Source organism: Musca domestica, unplaced genomic scaffold, assembly GCF_030504385.1.
Source record: "Musca domestica strain aabys unplaced genomic scaffold, Musca_domestica.polishedcontigs.V.1.1 14, whole genome shotgun sequence".
Taxonomy (NCBI): domain Eukaryota; kingdom Metazoa; phylum Arthropoda; class Insecta; order Diptera; family Muscidae; genus Musca; species Musca domestica.
Genome location: NW_026712192.1, coordinates 1,304,317 through 1,329,835, shown reverse-complemented (window position 1 = coordinate 1,329,835; position 25,519 = coordinate 1,304,317). Strand labels below are relative to the sequence as shown.

At 33.2% G+C, this 25,519-nt stretch overlaps 1 protein-coding gene across 1 annotated transcript in view; it reads right to left on the bottom strand.

Moving 5' to 3' along the window:
* Positions 1 to 258: 258 nt before the first annotated feature.
* The window catches only part of LOC101896814 (frizzled-3), a 64,396-nt gene continuing 39,135 nt past the window's right edge, over positions 259 to 25,519 (bottom strand). The window contains exon 2 of the mRNA XM_005180127.4: positions 259 to 2,084. Coding sequence (XP_005180184.2) covers positions 453 to 2,084 — 1,632 coding nt within the window. The 3' untranslated portion in view covers positions 259 to 452. The remainder of the gene's footprint in view (positions 2,085 to 25,519) is intronic.

Sequence of the window (25,519 nt, the reverse complement as noted above, 5' to 3'; positions counted from 1 at the left end):
ATTGTTGCCCTATGAAATGTTCGCTATGATAATGAGTCCTATATGCCTATTAAAAAACCATTAACAAAAATTAACCAGAATTTCAGAAAGGTTTTCATTTAAAAATAAATCAAATTCAGTTACAAACTGAAATTATGATAAAATTTTTTTCCAAATATTTATTTATTTTTTTAACAAAAATAAAATATTTTTTGGAGCAGTATTACTGGGAGACTGGGTGTGTGTGTGTCTTATAAAAATTTACAAATATTTTTTTAATTTTATTTTATTTTTAAATTTATAAATTAATTATTTTTATACACAGAAAACAACATTCGAGTTCTTTCATTGGATTATTTACAACTTCGACTAAAATTAATTGCTTAAATTAATACAAAATACCCAGGATTATATACACCCGCCCTCGTATGATGTTTGCCAGCAGCATCATCAGCTACATCGACCCCTTGAGGCTACACTCTGGGCACTATGGTTGTGGTGGTGTAGACGGGCACATTATGGAAATTTATGCCGCTGTATAGAGGCGCTCCAATCGTGGATTTTCCCGAGGTATGCAAATGCTTTTTGGGCAGCGAGGCAGCCGATTTGGTGGTGGTATTGGTCATAGAAGATGTGGGTGTTGGCACCAAACGGCTGCGATAGGACTCACATGTCTTACGGGACCATACCCACATACCGGTCAAAGTACCACCGGTCAACTGAAAGAATAACCGCAACAATGTTGGCCATGCAATTAATGGTGTTGGCGAAGCACAATCTTCTCGTGTCGAACATGTTGGTACCGAGTCCATATGGGGTTCAAAAAATCTCGACACCACCCCAACTAAGGTGGGCACAAAGAAGAGCAGCGAGAAAATCAAAAACCTTTTGCGAATTTGTGAAAATCTTTGATGACCAAATGTGGGCAGCATCTGTTGTTGCAGGGCATGTAGAGATCTAGAGGCTCGCAGGGTAAAGAAGAATCCGAGAAGCAACAGGACAATGGTAGGTATTTCCACAAAGCCAGGAGCACTACACATGCCCGTCAATTCATTGGGTTTTACTTTTTCCATCAGCAGCGCGGCAATGGGTGGAGCCAATGGTGGTACCCAGGCCAGGACATGAAACAAGCCCGATTTCTTTTCCAATGCCTCCGAAGACCATTTCTTGTGCGAGGACAGATAGAAACACAAGGCAAATATCAGCCACCAGGTGGCAGCACACAGACTCAAATAACTTGTGGTAATGTACGAAGCCAAACAGGGTGGTGCCAACGAACATGCCGGATGTTGGGTCTTGCTCAGCGGATCTTCCATTAATGCCATTGCCCTGGAGGAGTTATGGAAAACGATTCTCTCTAAATAGCATACCGAAAAGAGATTATAGCACAGGCACAAAAACAGCACTGGTCTTTCGGGATAACCAAAGCGTGTGGGTTCAGCCCAAAAGGTGACCAAAGAGAAGAGCGTCAGAACAAAACATATGGCCGAGAGACCCAAAATCAGACTTTCGGCAATTTTCTTTTGCTGGGTCGTATGGAAACCATCTCTGCTGCACTGCGGCACACATTCGTCCGCATTAAAAGGATTCACAGTAAAGTTTGTGGGACAAATCGCAGTGGGCTTAATGGCCTTGCTGATTATGTGCTGTGACATCCATGGCCAATAGAAATGATGACTGGGTGGTGGAGGTGGCGCAGCTGCAATGGCTGGTCCCCCCGCCTGTGCTGGCAAATGTTGATGCACTTGTTGTGGTATTTGCAGCTGTCTTGGCAGTGATTGTGCCCGCCCGTTATCTTCTGCCGCGGTACGATTATCACCATTGCTGTGGGGGGCGTTTGTCTTCACTGTCGGTATTGTGGGTATTTGCATGCACAGCTCTTGATGTTCGGGGCTGGGTAGTTGTTCGCATTTTAAAAATTCAGGCCATAACTGCATTAGCTCGGTGTGTGACGAACATTCGCTCTTTACAAATTCACACAACGACTTGCAAGCTGTCACCGGCCGCGGTACATCGGGTGTACAGAGGGGGAAGAGCGATGAGCACAACAGGAAACGTATTGTGTTCGAACAATGCGATTCGATGAGCGGTAATAGTTTGGTGATCTGCAAAGAGAAAAGGGGGAGAGAAGAGAGAGGGAAATTAGTATTTTTCGCAATTTGTTTTTGATATTCTCTTTTTAAATAATATTGGTATTGAATAAAAGAAAGATAGAAAATATAGTTTTTAAAACATAGAGTTTTGAATAATAATAAAAAAAAAATAAAAAATACTGTCTTGAAAAATCCAGCAGATTATAAAAGATCAGCTAAAAATAGAAGACACTTGTATCGGTGTTTTGAAAGTTAATATCGAAAAGTAACCTAAATACAGAGTGAGATGAAAAAACTGCAACCAATTTCAGACTGCTGTCATTTCTAAGCCACTCGTCCGACAGCTGTTAAAATTATTCCAATGACAGCTCATTATATAGTTTACCAGCGTACAAAAAAATTTTGGAAAGGGTTTTCCAGAAAAAAATTATTCGTGATGGAATTCAAGCGTGATAGGGTGATTTCTTTATATTTGGCTGAAAATCCAAAAGTGGCAATCGTTAGAGCCCTCCAGCATTTAAATGTGAAAAAAAAATTGTGTCTGGTGCCATCGCTCGTTACCGTGATACTGGTAGCGTAGCCTGACGTCAAGAAAGTGGAAGAGGACGGAAGAAAACAGCCACATCAGCAGAAATGGTTCGAAAAGTAAAGAAGCGACTTGATCGAAACCAGCGTCGCAGTGGCCGAAAAATGGCTACTGGGCTGAACATATCGCAGTATTCCATTTGGCAAATATTGAAAAATGAGCTCGGGGTAAAGCCATTGAAATTCCAAAAAGTGCAAGAACTTACACCGCAAGAAAAAGAAAATAGAGTCTTAAGAGCTAAATAGTTGCTTCGCTTTGCCAAAAGTGGTGAATTGCCGAATTTGGTTTTCTCGGATGAGAAAATATTCGTTGTCCAGCAGTTTGTAAACAAACAAAATGGTCTTGTTTACTTGCCAAAAAGGTCAGCTGAAAATGTCGGTTGGCCAGCAGAACTTAAGCGCCGGTCATGGTGATGGTGTGGGTCGCCATAACAGCCGATGGTCGCTCTCCGCTCCGTATTAATCGACCGTGGCATCAGAATAAATGCCGAATATTATCGCGAAAATATTCTGGAGGGTGTACAGGGTTGCCCATATTCGACGGACCCATGACTCTTTGGGCCCATTCCAATCGACGAGGCTTGTCCGCAGGCAACATTCTTTGCGTCAATTGAATTTTGTACGGGAACAAATGCAAATCAATGCGAATAATCCGTTGTAAAGTGGACCGAGCCATGCCCAACTGCTGAGAACGGCGTTTTTGGGATGTTCTTGGGGACCTCTCAACACTGGCTCGTACGGCAGCGATATTCTCGGCCGATCGCCTTGGTCGACTTTTATATGGCCCCTTCGGATTAGAAAGAGCCTTACCAGTCGAAAATTTTCGTATAAACACTTAATGGTGTTCTTAGAAGGCGCACTTCTCACATTTTTTAATGTTTTAAAAGCACGTTGAGTATTGGTCCATGGTAAAAATCTGCTTGGACTGACGCTTCAAACGCGGTTCATTAAGCGATGTGACATCTCTGTCAAAAGTTATGGCGTTGCCAGATGGGTCCGTCGAATATGGACAACCCTGTATTGAAGCCTTGGGCACGCAAATATTTTGGTCGAAGACCTTGGACTTTCCAACAGGACTCAGCACCTTCGCACTCAGCACGCGCCACCCAAGAATTTTAACAAAATGAGGTTCTTCGCTTCATTTCCAGCGCACAATGGCCACCAAAATCTACGGGTACCAATCCGTTGGATTATTGTGTCTGGAGTATTTGGGAAAGCAAGGTTGGCACTAAAAAATACCAAAGTGTCGATCACAACAAGCAAGCGCTTTGCCGGGAATGGGCCAAAATAACGCAGAGCAATATTCGGGCAGCGTGTGACGGTTTCATTGGCCGTTTGAAGGCCATAATTCGTGCCAAAAGTGACCAATTCGATTAAATCTAAACTTATTCTAAAATTTGATGCTGTTTCCGACATTTTATTGCTTTCATTCAATAAAATTTTAGACAAAATATAAAAATTATGACGTTTGACTTTTTTGCAGTTTTTTATCTCACCCTGTATATACTTTATGGGTTCTAAAAAGGAATATTTCGGGGTGTTGCTAACGGAATGGCAAACTTAATTTACCCCTCCATACAATGGTGGAGGGTATAAAAATGGAAAATTGTTTCCATATTCTATGCAAATTTACTATATTATTGCTATCCAATAGCCAGTCTGGGTTATGGAAGATTCCAAGTGGATTTGATGGTACCCGGTTTATAGATCAAATTCCCAAAATTGTTTCGAGTTCTAATGACAAACTTTTTAACACCTTGACAATGTATAAGGAGAACCAACTATTTTTATATATATTTCGCAATATTTATTACAGAGTCCTGACAGAGGTGAGGGTATACATGCGCAGCAAAATCTAACGATACGTTTAATTCTTATTTTTTAAATTTTTGGGTTCAGTCAAAAGTCCATTAGAACCAGAATTTTTCGAAAGATATTTTTTGGATCAGTTAAAAGGCTTCCAGTAAAGTGTACTCTTTTAAAGCGGACCCTGTTACAAAAGTGTAGGAATAGGAAATATTTTATTCAAATACATATCTCATTTTCTCCCCTTATTTTACTTTTTCATTTCTTCCACATCATATTTGTCTTGCTGTAGCAGACTTCAACATAAATCCAAAAAATGCTGTAATTTACAAAAATTAAACCTTGAAGCGTTAAATATTGCAATTCGATACAATTCGATTGGAAACTTCTTTGAAATACATTACCGACAATGCCAGACACACAAGATGGCAACTAAAAAATAAGCAACGCCTGGCAGACAGACAGACAATGACGAATCAGAAAAATAAAACCAAAAAAAAAAAAAAAAAAAAAAAACAGAAAACATAGATAAGCCTCAAAGAAAGACAAGCAAATTGTCTAAAACCAAAAGAAAGAAAAACAAAATAAAAAAATAAAAAAACTCCAACGAAGTTGGACGAGTAAAAAAAAGTAATCCAGCAATATAGCCTGCAAACATGTAACACTCAATTTTGTTTTTTTTTTTCTTCTTTCTTGCTTATGAAAGTATATAATCAAAATAATTGCTATTAGGTTCTTCCAAAAAAAAAAAAAAAAAAAAAAATCGAAATTAAAAAAAATTGAAGAGTGATCTTTGATGCTTATGACAAGCCAGATATTTCTCTCTGATGTCTGATGGCTCAAACAGGTCCGCTGTCATGTTCACTCATTAATAACATATTTTGAGTTTACTGTTAGTGTTAATGCCAAAAGGCACCGAGAAAAGCTTATTTCAAGCAATGTGTAGCAGTTCGAAACATACTCAAACCCATGGGCATTTAAACTGTTTTATTTGGCTGTGGTAATCCCTTAAGGCCATTTTTCTATAAGCCAACAGATTATGGGTATAATGAAATAAGTTACATACAAATTTTATCTATATTTTTAAAAAGCTTTTGCTTCCTATGAACACAATGATCTTTCAATTTTTCATGAGTTTTTTTTTTATTACAACTACCTGTTTCCGATTTGTTGCGCCTGCCATGAATGTAATATTTTATACACACACACATACATTGATGTTGTTATTTCAATTGGATATTCAAAGCTAAAGCTGATTTATTTAAATTTTTGTGATTTTAGAAATTTGTCAGAAGTTTCTATGAATAGTGGTAAAGTAAAACAAAAGACTTAAGACACAAACTTTGCCTTGAAATGAAATTATTTTAGATAAGAAATAAGTCTTCAATATTTACTGTGTAAAACGTTAGATAGATTCATTCATATATTCCATAAATGTCGGCAGCTTAAATAACTAATCCGAATATCAACGTTTCTTAAGGGAACATATAGGTACGATCCACCTGCTGGCTTCTGTCAATAATAGTTCCCTAACTTTTATGACAATGGAGATGTTTTAGGGCCAGTCAATTAAAAGATATCTTTAAAAAATATCGTTTAGGATTCCTCTTGGCTGCGTTTCTAGAAACCTTGGGTGTTTCTAAAAATCTTTTAAAAAATCAGTGTCAATTTTTTTCTTTGGAAATTTTTGAGAAACTGTGGAACATGTAAACAGTGGCCCGAATTTTTGAAAAAATCTCGATTTGGATGTTTTCTAAAATTCATCAAAAAGTTTACATTTAGCTGTCCTTTTACTATTTTACTTAACGCTACCAGCATAAATATTCCAAAAATTCATTTTTTACAGAATTTTGTAGAAATCATTATTAAAACGGAACTAATATACACTTCTAGAGGGTTTTGAATACTTTTAAAATTTTTTTGAAAAATTCATATTTTTTTTATTTTACCTCTAATTTTTTAAAAATATATGACTCTGGATCATTTGGCTGCCTTCCCAAAAATATTTTCCAAATTCAAGTTTTTTGGAGCTTACCCAAAAATATTTACAAAAAGCTGTCTTCAAAATTTTTAAAGAAAATTTCACGATTCTAGAGTCTAATTGCTGTTTCTAGAGTCGAAAACTGTCTTCAAAAATCTTTAAAAAATCACGTTTGTAAAGCCTTCCCGAAAATATTTACAAAATCCATGTTTCTGAAGCCTTCTCAAACATATTTACAAAATTCACGTTTTTACAGTCCCATATCTGTCTTCGAAAATTCGTTTTTAAAATATCCACGTTATAGAAACCCTTAGTTGTATTTAAAAGTATTTAAAATTTCACGTTTACAAAGCTATGCGGATGCCTTAAAAAAAAAAATCTTACTTGAAGTATTGTCATCTACCAAATCTTCTTAAATACCAAATTTGAACCAAATTCGTGGGTAAATGTGACTCGGATTATTAAAATATCGAGTATCGGTGGGCATCGTTATATGTGCTCTATAGGAAAACGTGGACTTAAAATTGCAATGATCTGCCGCCGGAGCTAGAACCCACCCTGAACTACAAATACACCCGATATTCATTATTTTAATGAATTTAGCGACATTATTTACCGGAATTGTTTCAAATTTGGAATTTGAAGTTCGTAATGGATTCTACAGCCTAAGACAGAAAATTGTTTGTGCAGGTCCACGTCTTCATGTATGGTATGTTCGGTATTTTGATGATTTTATCTACATTATTACCGATTTTTTTTAATTTTCGTATTTGAATATTGTAATGGCTTATGACAAATGTTACATATGAAGGTCCATGTCGTCGTATAGACCCTAATATGACAGCTACATTCGGTATTTTTTTAGATTTTAACAGAATTTTTAACGGATTTAATTGTTTTTGAGAATTGCCAAATTGGTTGCAAATGGTGGAGGGTATTCAAAGTTCGTCCCGGCCGAAGTTACAGCCTTTTTTACTTGTTTTACTTTTAGTTGCCCCCAACATTTTTTCAGAAAGTCCTCATTTTGAGGTTATTTTGACTGCTTGGAAAAATCGATAAAAAGAAATCTGTTCTCGGTTTCTTCGAAAATCCATTTTCGGTTACATCCAAAAAAATTAAGAAATCCATTTTCACAAAAACTTAAAAAATCCGTATTTGTACAGAATTTTGGCAATTTAAAAATCAGTAAAAATGTGAGGCCTTTCTATTTTTTTTAACCCACGTTTATAGAGTTTTTGGGATGCTCCCATAATCATTAAGCAAATTATACTTCTGGAGCCTTTTCGCTGCATCAATTCACGTTTTGTGGCCCTCAAAAATCGTTGATCTAAAAATATTTTTAAAAAATCCGCGTTCCGAGACTTTTGCCTGTTCCTTAAAGTTGCTGAAAATCCATTTGGCTGCTCGAAGAGTATAATCTTAGTTTTCAGTTCCCTTTAGCTGCTTACGAAACTCTAAAAAATTACTATTCCAAATCATTTGATTGCTTCCAAAAATCTTAAATAATCCCATTATTGGAGTCTTTTGGCCGCTCACAATTATCTTTACGAAATCCACGTTTTTAGAGCTTTAAAAACAAAATCCGAAATTATAGTGTCATTTGGCTGATACCAAAGATTTTTTTAAAATAAAAAAAAAAAAACTAAAAATTTCAAAAGACCATCAAATGCCCACACTACTTATCCCAAAGATCTTTTTAAAAAATCCACGTTTCTAGAGTCCTGTACCTGCCTTCTATTATCTTTAACAAATCCTCGTTTTCGGGACCCTATTGCTTCCCGCCTGTCTTTAAACAAAAAAAAAATAAATAAAAAAAAACTAAAATTAAAACTTAAAAAAAATTGCTTGCTAACTTTTTTTTTTTTTTTTTTTTTTTTTTGTAAAAAATCCTTTATTAAAAGTTTTAAGGGATGCTTCTAAAAATCTTTAAATGCCAAAGAACCTTTTGCTTGCTTCCAAAAAACTTTAAAAATATCGTTTATTTAAGTCCAAAACAAACGATATTTCTTAAGGCCAGGAATCTTTAAAAAGACCTCGGTTTTGAATATTTTGTTTTAGCTTCCTAAATAATTTAACAAATCCACAAAAAAGCCTTTGGATGCTTTAAAAAATTGAAAAAATATCAAAGTCCCTTCAGATACCTGGTATTCTTAGGGATCATCAAGCGATGACATCTACTCTTTGCTTCTCTTATTGAGTCTCGATTTCTTTTTTGGCTAATTAAAAATAATCCCCAAAGTATTTTTGACATTTCCGTTTAACAGAAAGAACAAAAACATGCAACTCTTTTGACATTTTGTCTTTTGAGAAATTCCAACAAAAAAAGATGAAGGATGCTACATTTGCTACAGTTTCTATATTTCGTTTATTTTTTTCTTCTTTTTTTTGGTCGATAACAAAAACTGAGGCAGACAACAAAAGAAATGTTGGCAAATTCATCAAGAAGAAAAACACAAAGAATTTCCTGAGAAATGTCTCAGAAAAAAAAAAAAACGTGAAATGCGAAATATTTGTTGTTGTCATAAACTTCAAATTTTAAGGATATCTCATTGGGATAAACTTAGGACAGAAGTAGGCACGTTTGGCGGTGACTCTAAATTCATCATCATTTCTGGTGAAGTCAGACAGCAAAAGAAAATAAAAAAAAAAAATTGCAAAAAAAGATTGATATTTCGAGTGATCCAGACTGACATTTGATGTTTTCTTACTGGGTGGATGGATGGATGACTGGATGGATGCGCAGATTTGATGAGCGATGAACGGCCACAACAATAAAACCAATATGATAGCCTATTAAACAATGATCAGCCATGTTCTCATCGTTAATTCCAAAAATTCATGAACAGAAAAAAACCTGATTGCCGGCTAAACCAGGTTTTCCATTGCCTATCGGAGGGGAACATCTCATCTCGTAAAGAAATGAATTTCAATGTTTGATGCTTTTTCATTGCAGACTTTTTTTCTTTCTTCCAAGATTTTCAATGGAAAAACAATCAAACGAAATAAAAAAACTCAATGTCTTTGGTAGCCGACCAGCTATCGTTGAAATAGCTTAGAACCAGTAGTAAATTCATTTTGAAGAACTATTTATGGCATGGAAGCCAGACTTAAAGAACTCTTTCACAAAAGCATATCTAATGAATGTAAAATTAATTGAAAAACGGACTAGCGGACAATAACGTGAGTTCCTGTTTTTTTTTTATTGAGTTTTTTACGAGTTGAAATTCACCCTCCCCCAACCCCCCTTTAAGCTTAATTATTGTTATTAACTTCTTTTTATTATTTTTATTGTTGTTTTTTCTTTTTCTTCTACTTCTGAAGAGTAGTTAAAATAACATTAAAACCAATTTAATGTTTCCCCCTTTTTTCACGGGCCTGGTTCAGGTTGTTTGCGGGGCTTGCCTGAATCTGTGGCCAATGCAATTATCATTCATATCAGTAACGACACGCATATGCAAGAGAGAGAACACTTACAATTGCATGTTGCAATAATTATAACGATTATAAACATTAATTTAATTAAATGTGTGCGGAATTTATTTGCAAAGTTAGCCAGCTATCCAGCCAACCAACCAAGCCTCTAAAAATTCCCCGGCATGCAATTTCAAATTTAAATGGAGTAATAGAAGAACAAAAAATATGCCATGGAGTTATGGTCATAGCGGACAATGCGATAACAAAAATGGTAGTGGCAATCAAATAAACCGGCAGGAATGCAGCCAAACCCATCAGGCCATCGAAGCTTAAACCAAATGCCACAAAAAGAAAGTGGCAAAGCGGATTGGAGTGGTCAAGAAATTGTTTGTGATTTAATTTGAAAATGAATTGATAGGCCAATGAAAATGTATAAGAATAGATTCCAATTTAATTAATAAAAATTAATAAATAAATATATAAGTAAAAATAAAAAATAAAATTAGAGCTTTAAAAAAATTGCTGTTTCAAAAAAAAAAAAAAAAAAAAAAACGTTAAAGCCCACGTTTCTAAGGTACTTTTTACTGCTGCCAAAATAATCTTAAGAATCTAAGTTTTTAAAACTTGAATTTTGATTTTATTTTTTTTTTAATTTCACAAATAAACTAAATATCGTAAGATTTGTTTGGGTTTTCCCTGTTAAACGGAAAAGTCAAAAATCCTTTGGGGATTATTTTTAATTGGCATAAATCGACCAAACTCGAAATAGAATTCCATAAGAAGCGAGGAATATACGAAGAGGCTTAGTTAGGTTTTTTTTATTTATGAGCATCTAAAAGTTTTATAAACGAGATATTTCAAATTTTTGGGATTCGACCATAGAGTTGTTTTTTAACTTCATTTTTAGAATTATGGGGGTTCGAATAGTGAAATATTTAAAGATTTTGGGATTTAAAAATTAGAGAATGTAAAATTTTGATGATGTTTAACGGTTTTCGAAGACCCTGTAACCGCAAGGTTCGACAAACGTGGATTTGCTTTTTTTAAGTAGACTCTTGAAACGTGGTTTTTTAAAGATTTTTTGGGAGCAATCATAAGCTTCTTGAAATGTGATTATTTTTAAGATTTTTGGGAGCAACCATAGGCTTCTTGAAATGTGAATTTTTTTAAGTTTTGTGGAAGCAGGTAAATGTCTTAAGAACCGTGGATTTTTTAAGATTTTTGGAAACAGACAAAACTCTATAGAAAAGTGGTCTTTTCCTTCAGGGTTTCGTTAGCAGATAAAAGGCGTGGATTTTTTAAAATTTTTGGTATCAATAATATATATATATATAATACTGGAGAAACGTGGATTATATATATTTGGGAGCAGCTAAAAGGCTTTAATATTGTGGATTTTGAAAGGATTTTTGGGAGGCTTCTCGAAATGTGATTTTTTTTAAATTCTCAAGAAACGTGGATTTTATATAGGGTTTTGGGAGCAGTTAAAGACTCTAGAAACGTGAATTTTATTGCAATTTGTGGGAGCAGTTAAAAGGCTCCAAAGCGCTGCTTTTTAATATTTTTTGGGAGCAGACAAAAGGAGTGGATTTTTGAGAACTGACAAAAGACTCTAGAAACGTGGATTTTTTTATGATTTTCAGGAGCAGACAAAGGCGTTAATATTATGAGATTTTTGGTAGCAGACAAAAGGCGCTGACTTTTTTTGGGAGCAAATATAAGGCGTGGATTTTTTAAGGATTTCTGTGAGGAGACAAAAGGCGTAAATTTTTTAAAATATTTTTAAGAAAGGTCCAAAGGCGTGGATTTTTTTAAAATATTTTTGGGAAAACACTAAAGGCTTGAATTTTTTAAAAAATATTTTTGGGAAAAGACAATAGGCTTGCATTTTTTAAAATATTTTTAGAAAAAGACAAAAGGCGTGCATTTTTTAAAAAATTTTAAAAAAAAAGACAAAAGGCTTGATTTTTTTAAATATTTTTAGAAAAAGACAAATGGCTTGATTTTTTTAAATATTTTTGGGAAAAGACAAAAGGCTTAAATTTTTTAGAAAATATTTTTGGGAAAAGACAAAAGGCTTGCTTTTTTTAAAATATTTTTAGAAAAAGACAAAAGGGGTTTATTTTTTAAAATATCTTTGGGAAAAGACAAAAGGGGTTTATTTTTTAATATATTTTTTGGAAAAACAAAAGGCGTGTTTTTTAATTTTTTAGAACAGCAAAAACACTTTAGAAACGTGTATTTTTTAAGATTTTAAAGAGCAAAAAAAGACGTGTTTTTTAAGAATTTTTGGAGCTGACAAAAAACTACAATTTATAAAATAAAATAAAAATATGTATATATAATGTTGCAGTGTTGTTGAAAAATAAAAAAAATCTGCGGATCTACAGCCATCGCCTTTTAACGCCACTTTTCTAAAAAAATCCACATTTCAATATCATTTCGACAGCCCAAAGAAAAGCCTTCTCCTCTTTCCAGAAAAGTTGAAAAGAAGAATTAACGTTTCTGAAGACTTTTTGCTTCTTTTAAATGTTAAAGCAATTCTCATTGCTGGACCGTTTTGGCTACTTGCAAATAATAGTTTCATAAAATCACGTTTGTGTCTTAAGTCTTTTGTCTACCTTCAGATGGAGATGCATCAAGTTTGTGTCTTAAATCTTTTGTTCAGGTTGCCTTTATATGCGTTGAGAGCAAAAAAATTAAATATTTCTATTAAACATAGATCGAATTCGAACATAGGAATATCAGCCCTATGCCCTATGGAAAAAGGAGTCCTTTGCTTAAACATTTTTAAAAAAAATCCCCATTCATCTGGCTACTTTTAATAATTTATGGTACGTTTTATAGCCACTTTGGTTGCTCCCAAAGTTCACTGACCCATCCGATGCTCTTGAATATCTAATACAAAAAATATGATTTTGTTTTAAATATTTTATTTGAAAATATTAAAATTATAATAAAAATAATATAAGAAAGCACTAGCAAGAAGTGCTATTGGAGTAAAAAAATCGTACTTATGCAGGGCAGGGATTTTTTTTTGCCAAATTTTAGTAAAAGTTGACTCGATAGGGAAATGTTTGGTAGAATACTGCTAAAATCTTTTTATGAATAAGAGCCTTTATTTAATTTTATTTTTAATGAAAAAATTTTTAAACACTTTATAATATAACCAAACAATAAAAATTCAAAATTATTTATTATAATGTAATTTGAAATAAATTAAAATTTGGACATTTATCTAAAATCACTCACAAATAAAAACTGGAAGGATTTTTTTTTTGAAATGTTTTTAACTGCATTGAAAACCGTCTCAGCAACATCCTCAATAAGGTAATTTATTACATTATTAAAAAAAAAAACAACAAAACGCATTTCCTCTTCGAACCTTACTTCTGGAATTAAGCCAAAAATTTGTTATGGTCAACAAGAGCAGGGCAACATTGGCCAACGAATTTCTTGGAGATTAAAATTACACATTGGTGGCAGTGATAAATTGCCTTAATGTGTGACCCAATAAGGCGACTGTGGTAATAAATCATAATTTCAGTTCAATTATGTTATAAATGTGGCAGAGTTCCATTGCAGCTCCCCGCCACAATTGATGATGTTAACAACATCAACATCGTGGATATCACGCATGTTGCTTAAGTCTTTTGTTTTACAACCCAGGATTTCACAGCTTAAATTTCACAACAATCCATGGCTTACGAAAAAAACGAAACGAAATGAAAAAAAAAAACAAAAATAATGATGATGACGACGACGAGATGAGGAGAGAACGATGAGAATGACGATGACAAGGAAGAAGTAGATATATGCGAGACCAGAAATACGTTGAGGAAACATTTATAAATTGCCAAGTTTTCCAAGGAATTCTCCAGTTTGTGTGTGCAATTCTTTTTATCTTCCAACTCTTTGTAATTACCAGGCAATTAAGTTAATTGACCCCCCCAACTGAAATACCTCCCCTTGGCTTAATACACTTTTATCTGATAGTTTGGCTTTTTGCCTTTTGTAAACACAAATGCAGGTGCTGTGTCATATTGCCAAAGCAGATGCATTTCTTGGCAATTTGTGATGAGATGAGCCAAAAGATAGGAATGATAATAATTTTTCGTAAAAAACGTATGTAAACAAATATTTGATGTTTTTTGGTGGGGAAACTATATTCTTGGGGAGAAGGGTAATAATAATTGCTCCAAATTATTTGCAAGTAGTTTGCCAGGAATTTTACAAATACTCACAAATTGTGGAGAAATCATACAATGTATTGGCGGTATTTGTGTAGTCTACAGAAAAGGGATATGAGGACTGTGATCTTAATTCTTATCCTTCAAGGATAAATATTTCCATTTTTGGAAATATTTATGTCTTATTTCATAAAATATTCGAAATTCGGCTATGAGGGATATGAGGACTTGCGAAACTTGTGACATTATTTGTGAACTAAATTTTTATCCTTCAAGGCTCGTTTTTGGCAATATTTAAGTCTTATTTCATAAAATAATCGAAATTCGGAAGGCCTGAGGAAAGCTAAGCCTTTTGGAAAGGTCGACTCGACTTAAAAAATTTACAAGTCTTTATTGTTTTAAACAAATACATACTAATTCTAAAATCTTCCTGTTTTCCAAATGAAAGGGGACTTCCAGTTTTCCGAATGAAAGAGCGTCTTTTGCAATCTAAAATTTTTATTACTAAATCAATCGCATGTTAGGCTTCACTAGATACCAAATACTCATCTCTGTCCAGTCTCACGTACAAACCGGATATACGTTTATGATTTTGGTGCTATATTTTATGGCCGACTTGAACTGCTGAATTACAAAATTTAGACAATGGCAATCTCATGCAACTTTAATTCACAATATCATAGATTTCTGTATATAACGCTTACAAAAAGATGGGAATTTTCGGCCTAAACTATTTTCATATTTTGTATGTGTTTCACATAGTGGTGTTAATTTATGGATTTCAACAACAGATGTTGTGATGAAATACACAAAAATGGAAAATTTCAATTAAAACTTGAAATATATTTTTCACACATTTTTTATGGGAATTGTTTAAATCTTGGAGTTCTAAATAAAATATTAAAGATCCGGTATAGACCCCATAAAGTTTTATAGTTTTATTGAAACAAAAAATCCCAAAAATAGTTTTATAAAATCATTAGCAAGTTTGTGTCTTAAGTCTTTTGTTTTTCCTCACATCTTATCTTACATCTCTATCATGTTTGTGTCTTAAATCATTTCTTTTGAATAGCTTCATTAGCGTTGATCTGCAACGCGGATCTGCCATTCTTTAACCAATATCGAAATATCCCTCCTGTCCCAAAAAGTTTTGTAATTTTATTGAAACACAAAAAATTCAAAAATGGCTTTACAAAATGATTACCACGTTTGTGTCTTAAGTCTTTTGTTTTCCTCCAGATGGAGAGACATTAAGTTTGTATCTTAAATTTTTTGGCATTGATCTGCAACAAGGATCTGCCAGATTTAATATTCTTGAATATGAAAACATCGAAATATTTCTATCAAACCTAGGCTGAAAATCGACATTTTCCCTTCCAAAAATTTTGTAAATTTATCGAAACATAAAAAATCATTAGCACGTTTGTGTCTTAAGTCTTTTGATTTCCTCCAGTTTGTGTTTTATATTTTTGGTTCTTATTAGCTATATTAGGGTTAATCTACAATACAGATCTGGCAGCTTCGTTGTTATAATAACATCATTATATTTCTAGTAAACTTTGAACGAGTTCGAATGTAGGGAATGCTATCTACTAGTTACCGATGAATTAGAGAAGAGTTATCAACGAAACTTTTGATGAGATATCGACAAGTTATTGACGGGCAATCGACCACCCATCGGCGACCTTTCAACATGCTATCGACTTGCTATTGACAAGCTATCCAAACAGCAGATGCCTTGCAAAGTCAAACATTTTCCAAGGCAAAGTTTCAAATTATTCTGAACCCAAAATGATGAAAAGGCTAAATCTGAGGCCTTGGCTTTCCGAAACGAAACATTGTTAACCCTTTTTCTTACATCTCTCAAAAAAAGAAAAGAGAATGTTTGTCCAGTAGACTCTCGCAATGAGTTTCTGTGCTTTGCGTTTTTCGGATGTAAAACGAAAGACTTTGGACACATACATCTCTTTAAAGACATACATCGTGGAGCAGGAAATGCCATTCGAAGCCAGTTCGGTTAGAAAAACATGTTAGAAAATTACACATTTCGGATGGAAAGGTGTCTGCTGGCCAAATCCTGCATTATCTTTGTAAACCTAATGTATCTATATCCAGAATTCCATTTCATAATGAAATTTCTATCCTATGGTATCAACTAGGCAGATGGCAATGGACTTGCAAGTCAAATATTTTCCAAAATAGAGTTTCAAATTATTCAGAGTTCAAAATGATGAAAAGGCAAAATCAGCGGCCCACGATTCCCTAATTAAAAAATATTAACCAATTTTTCCTATATCTCTCAAAAAAGAGAATGTTTTTTTTTGGAGCTAAAACGAAAGACTTAAGACACAAGCACCTTTTTAGAAATGGTAAATCGTGCAACAGAGACGTAGGCATTTTCAATATCATTTCGGATAGAAGCAAAATGTCTAAAAACAAGTTAAAAATTTTAAGTTCGGCCGGGCCAAACTTTTAAACCCTCCACCTTAGGGTAAAGGAAACATTAGAGCCCATTATGACCCACATATACCAACTTTTAGAAAACTTCATGGGAAAATGTATCAAAAATCACGGCTATATAGGGCTATACAAAAACGTGGACCTATACATACAGTGTTTCGCCAAAGGAACTTGAACCCATGATGACCTGCAACTACCAATTTTCAGAGAAAATCGTGAAAAAATGTGTCAAAAATCATCAAAATACCGAATATCGGGAGGTACCATTATATGGGGGCTATACCAAATCGTGGACCTAGACATACAATCTTTCGCCACACGAACTTGAACCCATTATAGCCAACAAATACCAATTTTTAGACAAATCTGTGAGTAAAATGTGGCAAAAATCATCAAAACACCGAATATCGGGAGGTACCGTTATATGGGGACTATACCAAAACGTGAACCGATATACGTCATTTTCAATACCAACCATCCTAGAAACAATACAAATTGTTTTGCTAAATTTTGACGCTCTACGACAAATAATGTGGACTATATCGTGATATCAACAGAAAGAGGGACATCGTTCAATCGACTTAGAATTTTATGCTGATTATGAATATATATATACGTTATGGGGTCTACGACGAATATTTAGGGATGCTACAAACGGAATGACAAAGTTAATATACCCTCCTTTCCAAGGTGGAGGGTATAATTATACATTTCGGATGCAGAAGGGTCTCTTGGGCCAACCCTGCATTATCTTTGGAAAACTAATTTTAACTGCTGAATTCCATTTCATTACGAAATTTCTACCCTATGGTACAAACTTCCTTGGCATTTCAGGTCACCATCTCAGGGAAGGCACTTCTCATCTGGCAAAAAACCCCCTGCCCATAATTTTCCTTCCTGCTTCATTAAGAAATAGTTTTGACGAGGCCGCATCAAACATTTTTCATGCCACACTTTTTGTTCGCAACTTGGTTAACACATTTGAGGCAAAAACACACATAAGAAAAAAACCCACAACAAAAACAACAACAAAAACACATTGATCGCACTTGCCTCGATTTCGTTTGTTATTAGTGGCACATTGTTGTAGCTGTGGTTGTTGTTGCCACAATTAAGTTGCAATATACAAAAAACACAAACTGAAAACGTTTGGGCATTGTGGCTGGCGTTCAACAGCGCTAGGCAGTAGCAGAAAAGTGTTATAGTTGTTATTTAGTTGTTGTTGCTCTTATTTCTTTGTTGTTGTTGTTATTGTGAAATAAAACCTTTTGCTTATTTCTTGCATGCTTGCTTTCTTTCCTTTTTTTCCTCTGTTTTTGGTTTTGTTTTGGCCTGCAACGTGTTTTCTGCTGGATGCTGTCATTTTGCCTTCCACATCTACGTCGAATGCTGGCTCATGGCGGGTAAGGCCTTTACTGCCATTATCTGCCACAACGACGAAGACGACGACGACCGGAGTTTGGTTTTAACAGAAAATACCAAAGGTTTGAAGATACCTTAAATTCCAAATTCCAAACATAATGACGTTCCGCGTATTGTATTTGGTTTGGCTGGTTGCTGTTCCACCGGTTGGCAGGGGTCTTTTGTTGTTGAGTCGGTTGCCTGGCTGCCTGACTGCCTTCCTTCGGCATTGCATTGTTGTGCCGCAGCTATTATAGTATTGTTTTGTTTTTTTTTTGCCTTTCTTGCTTTTGTTGCTATTGTTTTTTTTGACATGTCTTTGCCGCTTTGTGATGTTTGTTTGTCAGTTCGTCATTTTCAATGTTGGATTTGTGGCTGTTTTTCCGTGTTGTTTTTTCTATAGTTTTCGGTTTTGTTTTTCTTTCAGTTGTTATATTTGAAATTGACTGTGAGTTACTGTTGCCATTGTCTCATTCGTCTTGAATTTTGTTGTTATTTTTGTTGGCTGTTTTAAGTTCGTTGAGTTTTTGTTAAATATTTGAAGGAATCTTTTTCTGGCTGATAAATCGTTTTTAATGTGTTTACTGTTTTTTTTTTTTTTGCCAGATTTGGAAATGTTTTAGGAGATGAAGACAAAGGGGATGATAGAAAACTGGTTCCTCAAAAAATTTTCTACACATAGAAGAGAGTAGCTCTTCTACACATAGAAGAGTAGCTCTTCTATACATAGAAGAGAGTAGCTCTTCTATACATAGAAGATAGTAGCTATCTATACTTAGAAGAGAGTATCTCTTCTATACATAGAAGAGAGTAGCTCTTCTATACATAGAAGAGAGTAGCTCTTCTATACATAGAAGAGAGTAGCTCTTCTATCCATAGAAGAGAGTAGCTCTTCTATCCATAGAAGAGAGTAGCTCTTCCATTCATAGAAGAGTAGCTCTTCCTTGCATAGAAGAGTAGCTCTTCTATCCATAGAAGAGTAGCTCTTCCTTGCATAGAAGAGTAGCTCTTCTATCCATAGAAGAGTAGCTCTTCTATTCATAGAGGAATAGCTCTTCTATCGATAGAGGAGTAGCTCTTCTATCCATAGAGGAATAGCTCTTCTATCCATAGAGGAGTAGCTCTTCTATCCATAGAGGAGTAGCTCTTCTATCCATAGAAGAGTGGATGCTCTTCTCTATATAGAATAGCATCTGTTCTGCTCTCCATGCAGACATTTCTCTTCAACCTATGTGCGAATTACTCTGCTGTCTTCTATTTCTAAAATCCATCACTCCAATTTGGAGGCTTCCTTTTCTTCTCAATCTCATTTTGACGATGACGATTAACGTGACGACCTCTCTGATATATGAATGCGGCATACAATGTCCCATACATTTTGTCTTTTCGCAAATCTCAGTCCTGCTGGATTGTTTTTCTTGTTGTTGTTGTTTGTTTTTTTTTTTCGGCTTAGCAAAAATTCTACAAACCATTATGGTCCCTATAATGATTATTTGTTAGGTAGGGATTGTCTTACGTTGATTTAAGAGTTTGAAATTTTTTGTGGATTTTTTTTTTTGCTTGTGTTTGAGGAATTTCCGTGAAGATGCCTAATTTGAAATCTATTCGTCATCATTGTCTCAGTGACTCTGGATAAGAGGAATTTGTTGACGATTTTAGGTTCAGCTGGGAGTTTTTGTTCTTCGGTTATTTTAAAGAAAAAATCATCAGTCTGTCACACATTATTGTTAGTCTAATTAAATAATTTCGGACCATAATCTCCTATTCGATGGCGAAAAACTTTAGATCGAAATTTATTATTGTATGCATTTTAGAGTTCGAATACAAGAATTAGGGCGCTAATCTGGAAAACTTTAGATTGGAATTTATTATTGTATGTATTTTTGAGTTCGAATACAAGAATTAGGGCCCTGATCTGAAGTCCCTTTTACTTTGAAAGTATGAAATGGAAAATAAATTTCCTTTATAGAATGTTTCATTTCTTTCACTTATTAAATATTTCATTTCCCATTTTCATAGAACTAGGAATTTGAGCCTGGGGCTGGATTCTTGCTCTATGAAAATGTGAAGTCAAAACTTTTATAAAAAAATTAAAGTCAAATAAATAAATTATAAAAAAAGTATTTCTTTTAATTTTTATAGAATTCAGACCCTGCCTCTCTTTTCCCTATTTTCTGATTAAATGTTTGTTTTCAATTTTGGTCTCATCATTTTTTTCGCTTTTCATTTTTTTCTAGCCCCTCAATTTGAGATGTTTTTGTAACCTGGGCCGCAAACTGCTTTAGGAAATAGTCTCATTTAAAGTCATAAAAATAATCATCAAACAAATTACTCTGGTGCTTTTGTAATTTTTTCCAGCTTTTTTTTCGTTCTGTGCTAAGCTGACTTGGCTCTTCGTTGTTGCCCTGGATCTTTAAACCAGATGACCAGTGTTGCCACATCCTACTTTTAGTCTTTTACAAATAAAATTGTGTCTTATTTTGAAACTGCAAATTTAATATTTTTAAAATTAAATCTAAAATTTTGACCCGAAATCCTCCCAAAATGGCAACCCTCCCCCCACATTTCTGTTTAAATTGTAACCATAAAATCTGTTGACATGTTACAATGCCGGAGCACTTTACATTAGCCTCCACATACATACATATATGTATATGTAATAGGCAACTGCAACACAGCATGATTCCGCAGCTCAGACATAGTAGCCTCCTTTGTTTGGGGCACGCTTGAAAACGAGACAACATTTATGTTCATACTGTGTGTTTTTAAAGGCGATTATGTTTAGGTTGTTGTTGTTTTCGTTTTCGATTTTGCTGCCAGATCCCATCGTGTTATAAGTGCCTCTGTTATGTTTATCTTGGGATGGCCTTTTTTGCATATGGCTCTGAGCAGCTCTGCCGCCACTGCCATTTGTGGAACAACGGCAAATGAATGCCGGCCAGACTTAAGCCGAAAAAAATATAATAAAACGAAACGAAAAATGAAAAATTAATCCATTACTTAAGTGGTGATTATGAACATTTTTAGTGATCACCACCAGCCACGTCGTCATCATCTTCCAAACAAAAAGGTGGAACTAACAAAAATGTACCGGGTGACTGCAGAGAGAGAGAGAGCGGCCAGTGAATTTAAAGCATTTCCTGCTTAGCGGCAATAAAAATTAAAGGTATTTTTTGTGGAAAGCTGTAAAATTAAAATAAGAAGCGGAATTTGGAGAATTTGAGAAGAAGAAGGCTAAAAAGTGGAGTAGGGAATATAATGAAGGCACCTCCAGCTGTTGGGAGGAATGTGTTAGGTTATTTTCAAAAATATAAAAATAATATGTGTGTGTGTGTGTTTTATATTCCCGGGATATCCGCTATCTCTTGACGGGACCATTTTTATATAGAGGTATTCTGTGCAATACTGTGCGACAAAATTCAACTTTTACGACAGTTACACTGTGCGACAAAATTCATTTTTTTAATAATTACAGGGAAAATTCAGAAGTGATGAAAGTAGAGCTAAAAATATGAGATACGCGTATCGAAAGTTGACATCGCCAAGTAACCTAAAAAAAGGTTAAATTTCCCCTTTTCCACATTTCTTGAAATTTTTGAAATTTGGGATAATACTCCTTGAAATTTATTGATATAGGGTATATATCTTTGGCAATATTGCAGATAATTTTTATGAAAAATTTGTACCCTCAAACGAGTCATCAATGGAGTCTTTTTGGTATTTTTATATCCAGCCACAAGTTATGGAAACTATATAGGGATCCTCTATCTCTGCGAGCTGAATCGATCTAGATATGTATGTCGGTCCGTCCATGTTAATTTTTAATCACGTTCAGGTCGAAATTATGGCCCGATCCTCGAGAAATTGAATATGGAGGTGGGTGGGGTTAAGGTCAGAAAAGAAGCCTATTGTTTTTCGAGATAATCGGAATATATTTAGGGGTTGAATAGACCAAAAACAGAAAAGTTTTCTAATTTTTCTGTGGCTGTACAGGCTACAATTATAAACCAATCTGAACCGCGAATATTTGTAATCCCGGCCAAATCACAAATACATAAATAGGTCTATCTGATGCTGATAGCCATGATATCGGATATATAGCAAAATATGTACAATATTCATGTAAAAGAAATAGGTCTTATTTATTCTGCTTATAAGTCAAGAACCGCTGGTCCGATATTTACAATTCCCATCATTTCGGAATGGTCTCTTACCAGAAACTACCGATATTCGGTATTTTGATGATTTTAGCGACATTATTGACCGGAATTGTTTCACATTTTGTGTTTGAAATTCGTAATGGATACTACAGCCTTTGACACAAAATTGCCTATGCAGGTCCACGCCTTCGTATAGCCCCAATATAACGGTACCTCCCTGTATTCGGTATTTTGATGATTTTAACTATATTATTCACCGAATTTTTTATTCAAGTTTCGCATTTGAATATTGTAATGGTTGTTGACACAAGTTGCCTTTGCAGGTCCACGTCGTCGTATAGACCCTAATATAAAGGCTACATTCGGTATTTTTAAGCCTTTAACAGAATTTTTAACGGATTTTTTTTTTTTTTTTTGAAAATTGCCCAAATCGTTCCAAATGTTTTTTTTTTTTTTAATTTTTAGCTTTTCTTACTTGTTAGCTCTTTTCGCATAATTTACTGGATTTTTCCGGTAACTATTGTTCCTGAGGCATCGAATTGAAACTAATTCTGATTTCGGGTTTAGGCAAAATTTCCATCGAATTGGCTATTATCTGTCAATATAGGTTCTCAGTGGATTTAAAAAAGGTTAACATCAATAAAGGTTACCATTTGGATAGAAATACTGTACTGACAGGATTTTGTTTATTAATTTTTCCAACCGAAATTTCTGTAATTTGATGTTTTGAAATTTCCAATCAACTTGGAGTTAACTTAAGTTATTCTCCCACAGAAGAGGATTTTATAAAGATTCTATCGACGAACTCAACCCTATTTTTATGCTCATTCAAAAAATGACTCAATTTTGTCAGTTCTTGTTTGTTGACATACATTTTCATACAACAATCATAAATTCGAATTTATTTTAATGTATTCGATAGATAATGGTTTCCATACAAAATCTAAAATTCATATTAAATGAAATTATTGATAACGAAAATTGATTTTGATAACATGTCGTGTATCTCGTCACTAATAGACAAGAAACCTGTCTGATTTCTTAGCCTTTTGAATTACGTCTCCTAATGAGTTAATTATCAAGCTTGGGAAATTATTATCCAAAATTCTTGACAACAAGTGATGTAAAAGATGTCGATGTAGGTCAAGAAAAATGGAAGATATGGTTTAATTTTTTTTTTAAAAAATAACAAAACTTAAAAATGCATACCCACATAATTAGATTACGAAAAAAATATCGATATCAACTTACCTAAAAATAGAAAAAAAAAAATATTTAAATATTAAATAAATTGTTTTTTTTTTTAGATATTCAGGGTCAAAATTTAAAATAAAGCTAAAAAATAAATAAAATGTTCAACAAAAAATATAGCAATAATAATTACTTTATATAATTAATATAATAATAATTATTATAATTTAAAATATATTTTTTATATTATTAAAAAATAAAATATTAAGTAAACATTTTGTTAAATATTGAGAATCAAAATTAAAAATATAGTTAAAAAATAAAAAGAAATATTTAACAAAAAAAAATATAATATTAATAATAATAATAATAATAATAATAATAATAATAATAATAATAATAATAATAATAATAATAATAATAATAATAATAATAATAATAATAATAATAATAATAATAATAATAATAATAATAATAGTAATAATAATAATAATAATAATAATAATAATAATAATAATAATAATAATAATAATAATAATAATAATAATAATAATTATTATTATTATTATTATTTTATAAATAACTATTTTTTAAATATTAAGGGTCAAAAAATAAAGCTAAAAAATAAATAAAATGTTCAACAAAAAATATAGCAATAATAATTACTTTATATAATTAATATAATAATAATTATTATAATTTAAAATATATTTTTTATATTATTAAAAAATAAAATATTAAGTAAACATTTTGTTAAATATTGAGAATCAAAATTAAAAATATAGTTAAAAAATAAAAAGAAATATTTAACAAAAAAATATAATAATAATAATAATAATAATAATAATAATAATAATAATAATAATAAGTATTATTATTATTATTTTATAAATTTATTATAATTTAATTTTTAACTATTAAGATTTGGGAAAATCAAATAACCTCACACCGGAACATATTCTTTTTATTCACATTTAAAAATTGTTGTAAAATCAGAAATACATTTTCAAAAAATTTTATAAATAATTTAATATTATTTATTTAAATTCAAAATATAGTTTTCTCAAAACAAAATCCCCCATGGGAAAAAATATCACCAATAATTAGTTCATTATGCCACAATACCACCAAAGTGGTCATCAATTCAATCGCCGAAGATGATGTCATTAGCACGGATTAGTTGAATAATTTATAGAAAAAAAATGTCGAATCGAAAATAATAACCCCCCAAAATATCTTTCCCAGGCCACCACATGTGCCCGATATTCAAATCGATGTATTCTGTTGTTGTTGTTGTTGTCGTTTTTTGCATTTTTAATAATCTTTGAGGGGCAAATGAATGCCCACATTTGTTTTTATGGCTTTCGATTTAAATCATATTTAATTATGCACAGAATATTTGTAACGTTTTGTTTCGTGGTGGCCCAGAGCAGCCCGTTAACATTTCGATTTGAATTCAATTTAAATATTTAAGAAGACAAAATAAAAATACTGAAATCAATAAGAAGAAACCGCTTGGAGCGTGGAACGACCTACGCAAAAAAAAAACAAATGCCTGAGAAAAAAGAAGCAAATTAAGCTTTATGATAGGTTTGTGATATGGAATTCGGTGATGAGCTTGAGAACAGATGCTAGAAAGATTTGGAGATTTTGGGGTTTATGAGAATGGACATCTTCTATCGAAAATTTTCGGATTCTTCAATAAATATTAATGAGTGTAATGATGAGTTAGGGAGAGATTGAATGATATATCAACTCCAAGACAAAACACCGTTGGTTTGTAGTGGTATTATAGGTCGGAGTTTGTGGAAATTCGATCTGAGAGGCTATTTTTCAATATAGCGGAGAGATGTGGCCACATTTTCAGAATTCGAACTAAAGAGGTTCTAATTGGGACCGACTGCGGTATCAAGGTATCCAGCAAGCGGTAGAAGGTGGTATTTTGAAATTTGGAATTAGGGTTGCCGGTAGTTTGAAATATACCTAGGAGGTATAACAGTTCGGTCATAATAAAAATTGGGCACCATTAGATATCAACACGAGAAAACAACAGAGATCACAATATCAACTTTCAGGATTCCAGCTCTATAAATTCACTCAATACCAATTTTAGTACGAATTGGCAAACTGTTCCGTATCTGAATTCTAGACAGAGGCTTCAATGTCATATTTCGGGAAAACATCTCTATCCATTCACCCAATACCAAATTTAATACTATTTAGTACTTTTCGTATAATTTTAGTGCATATTTCTAAAAT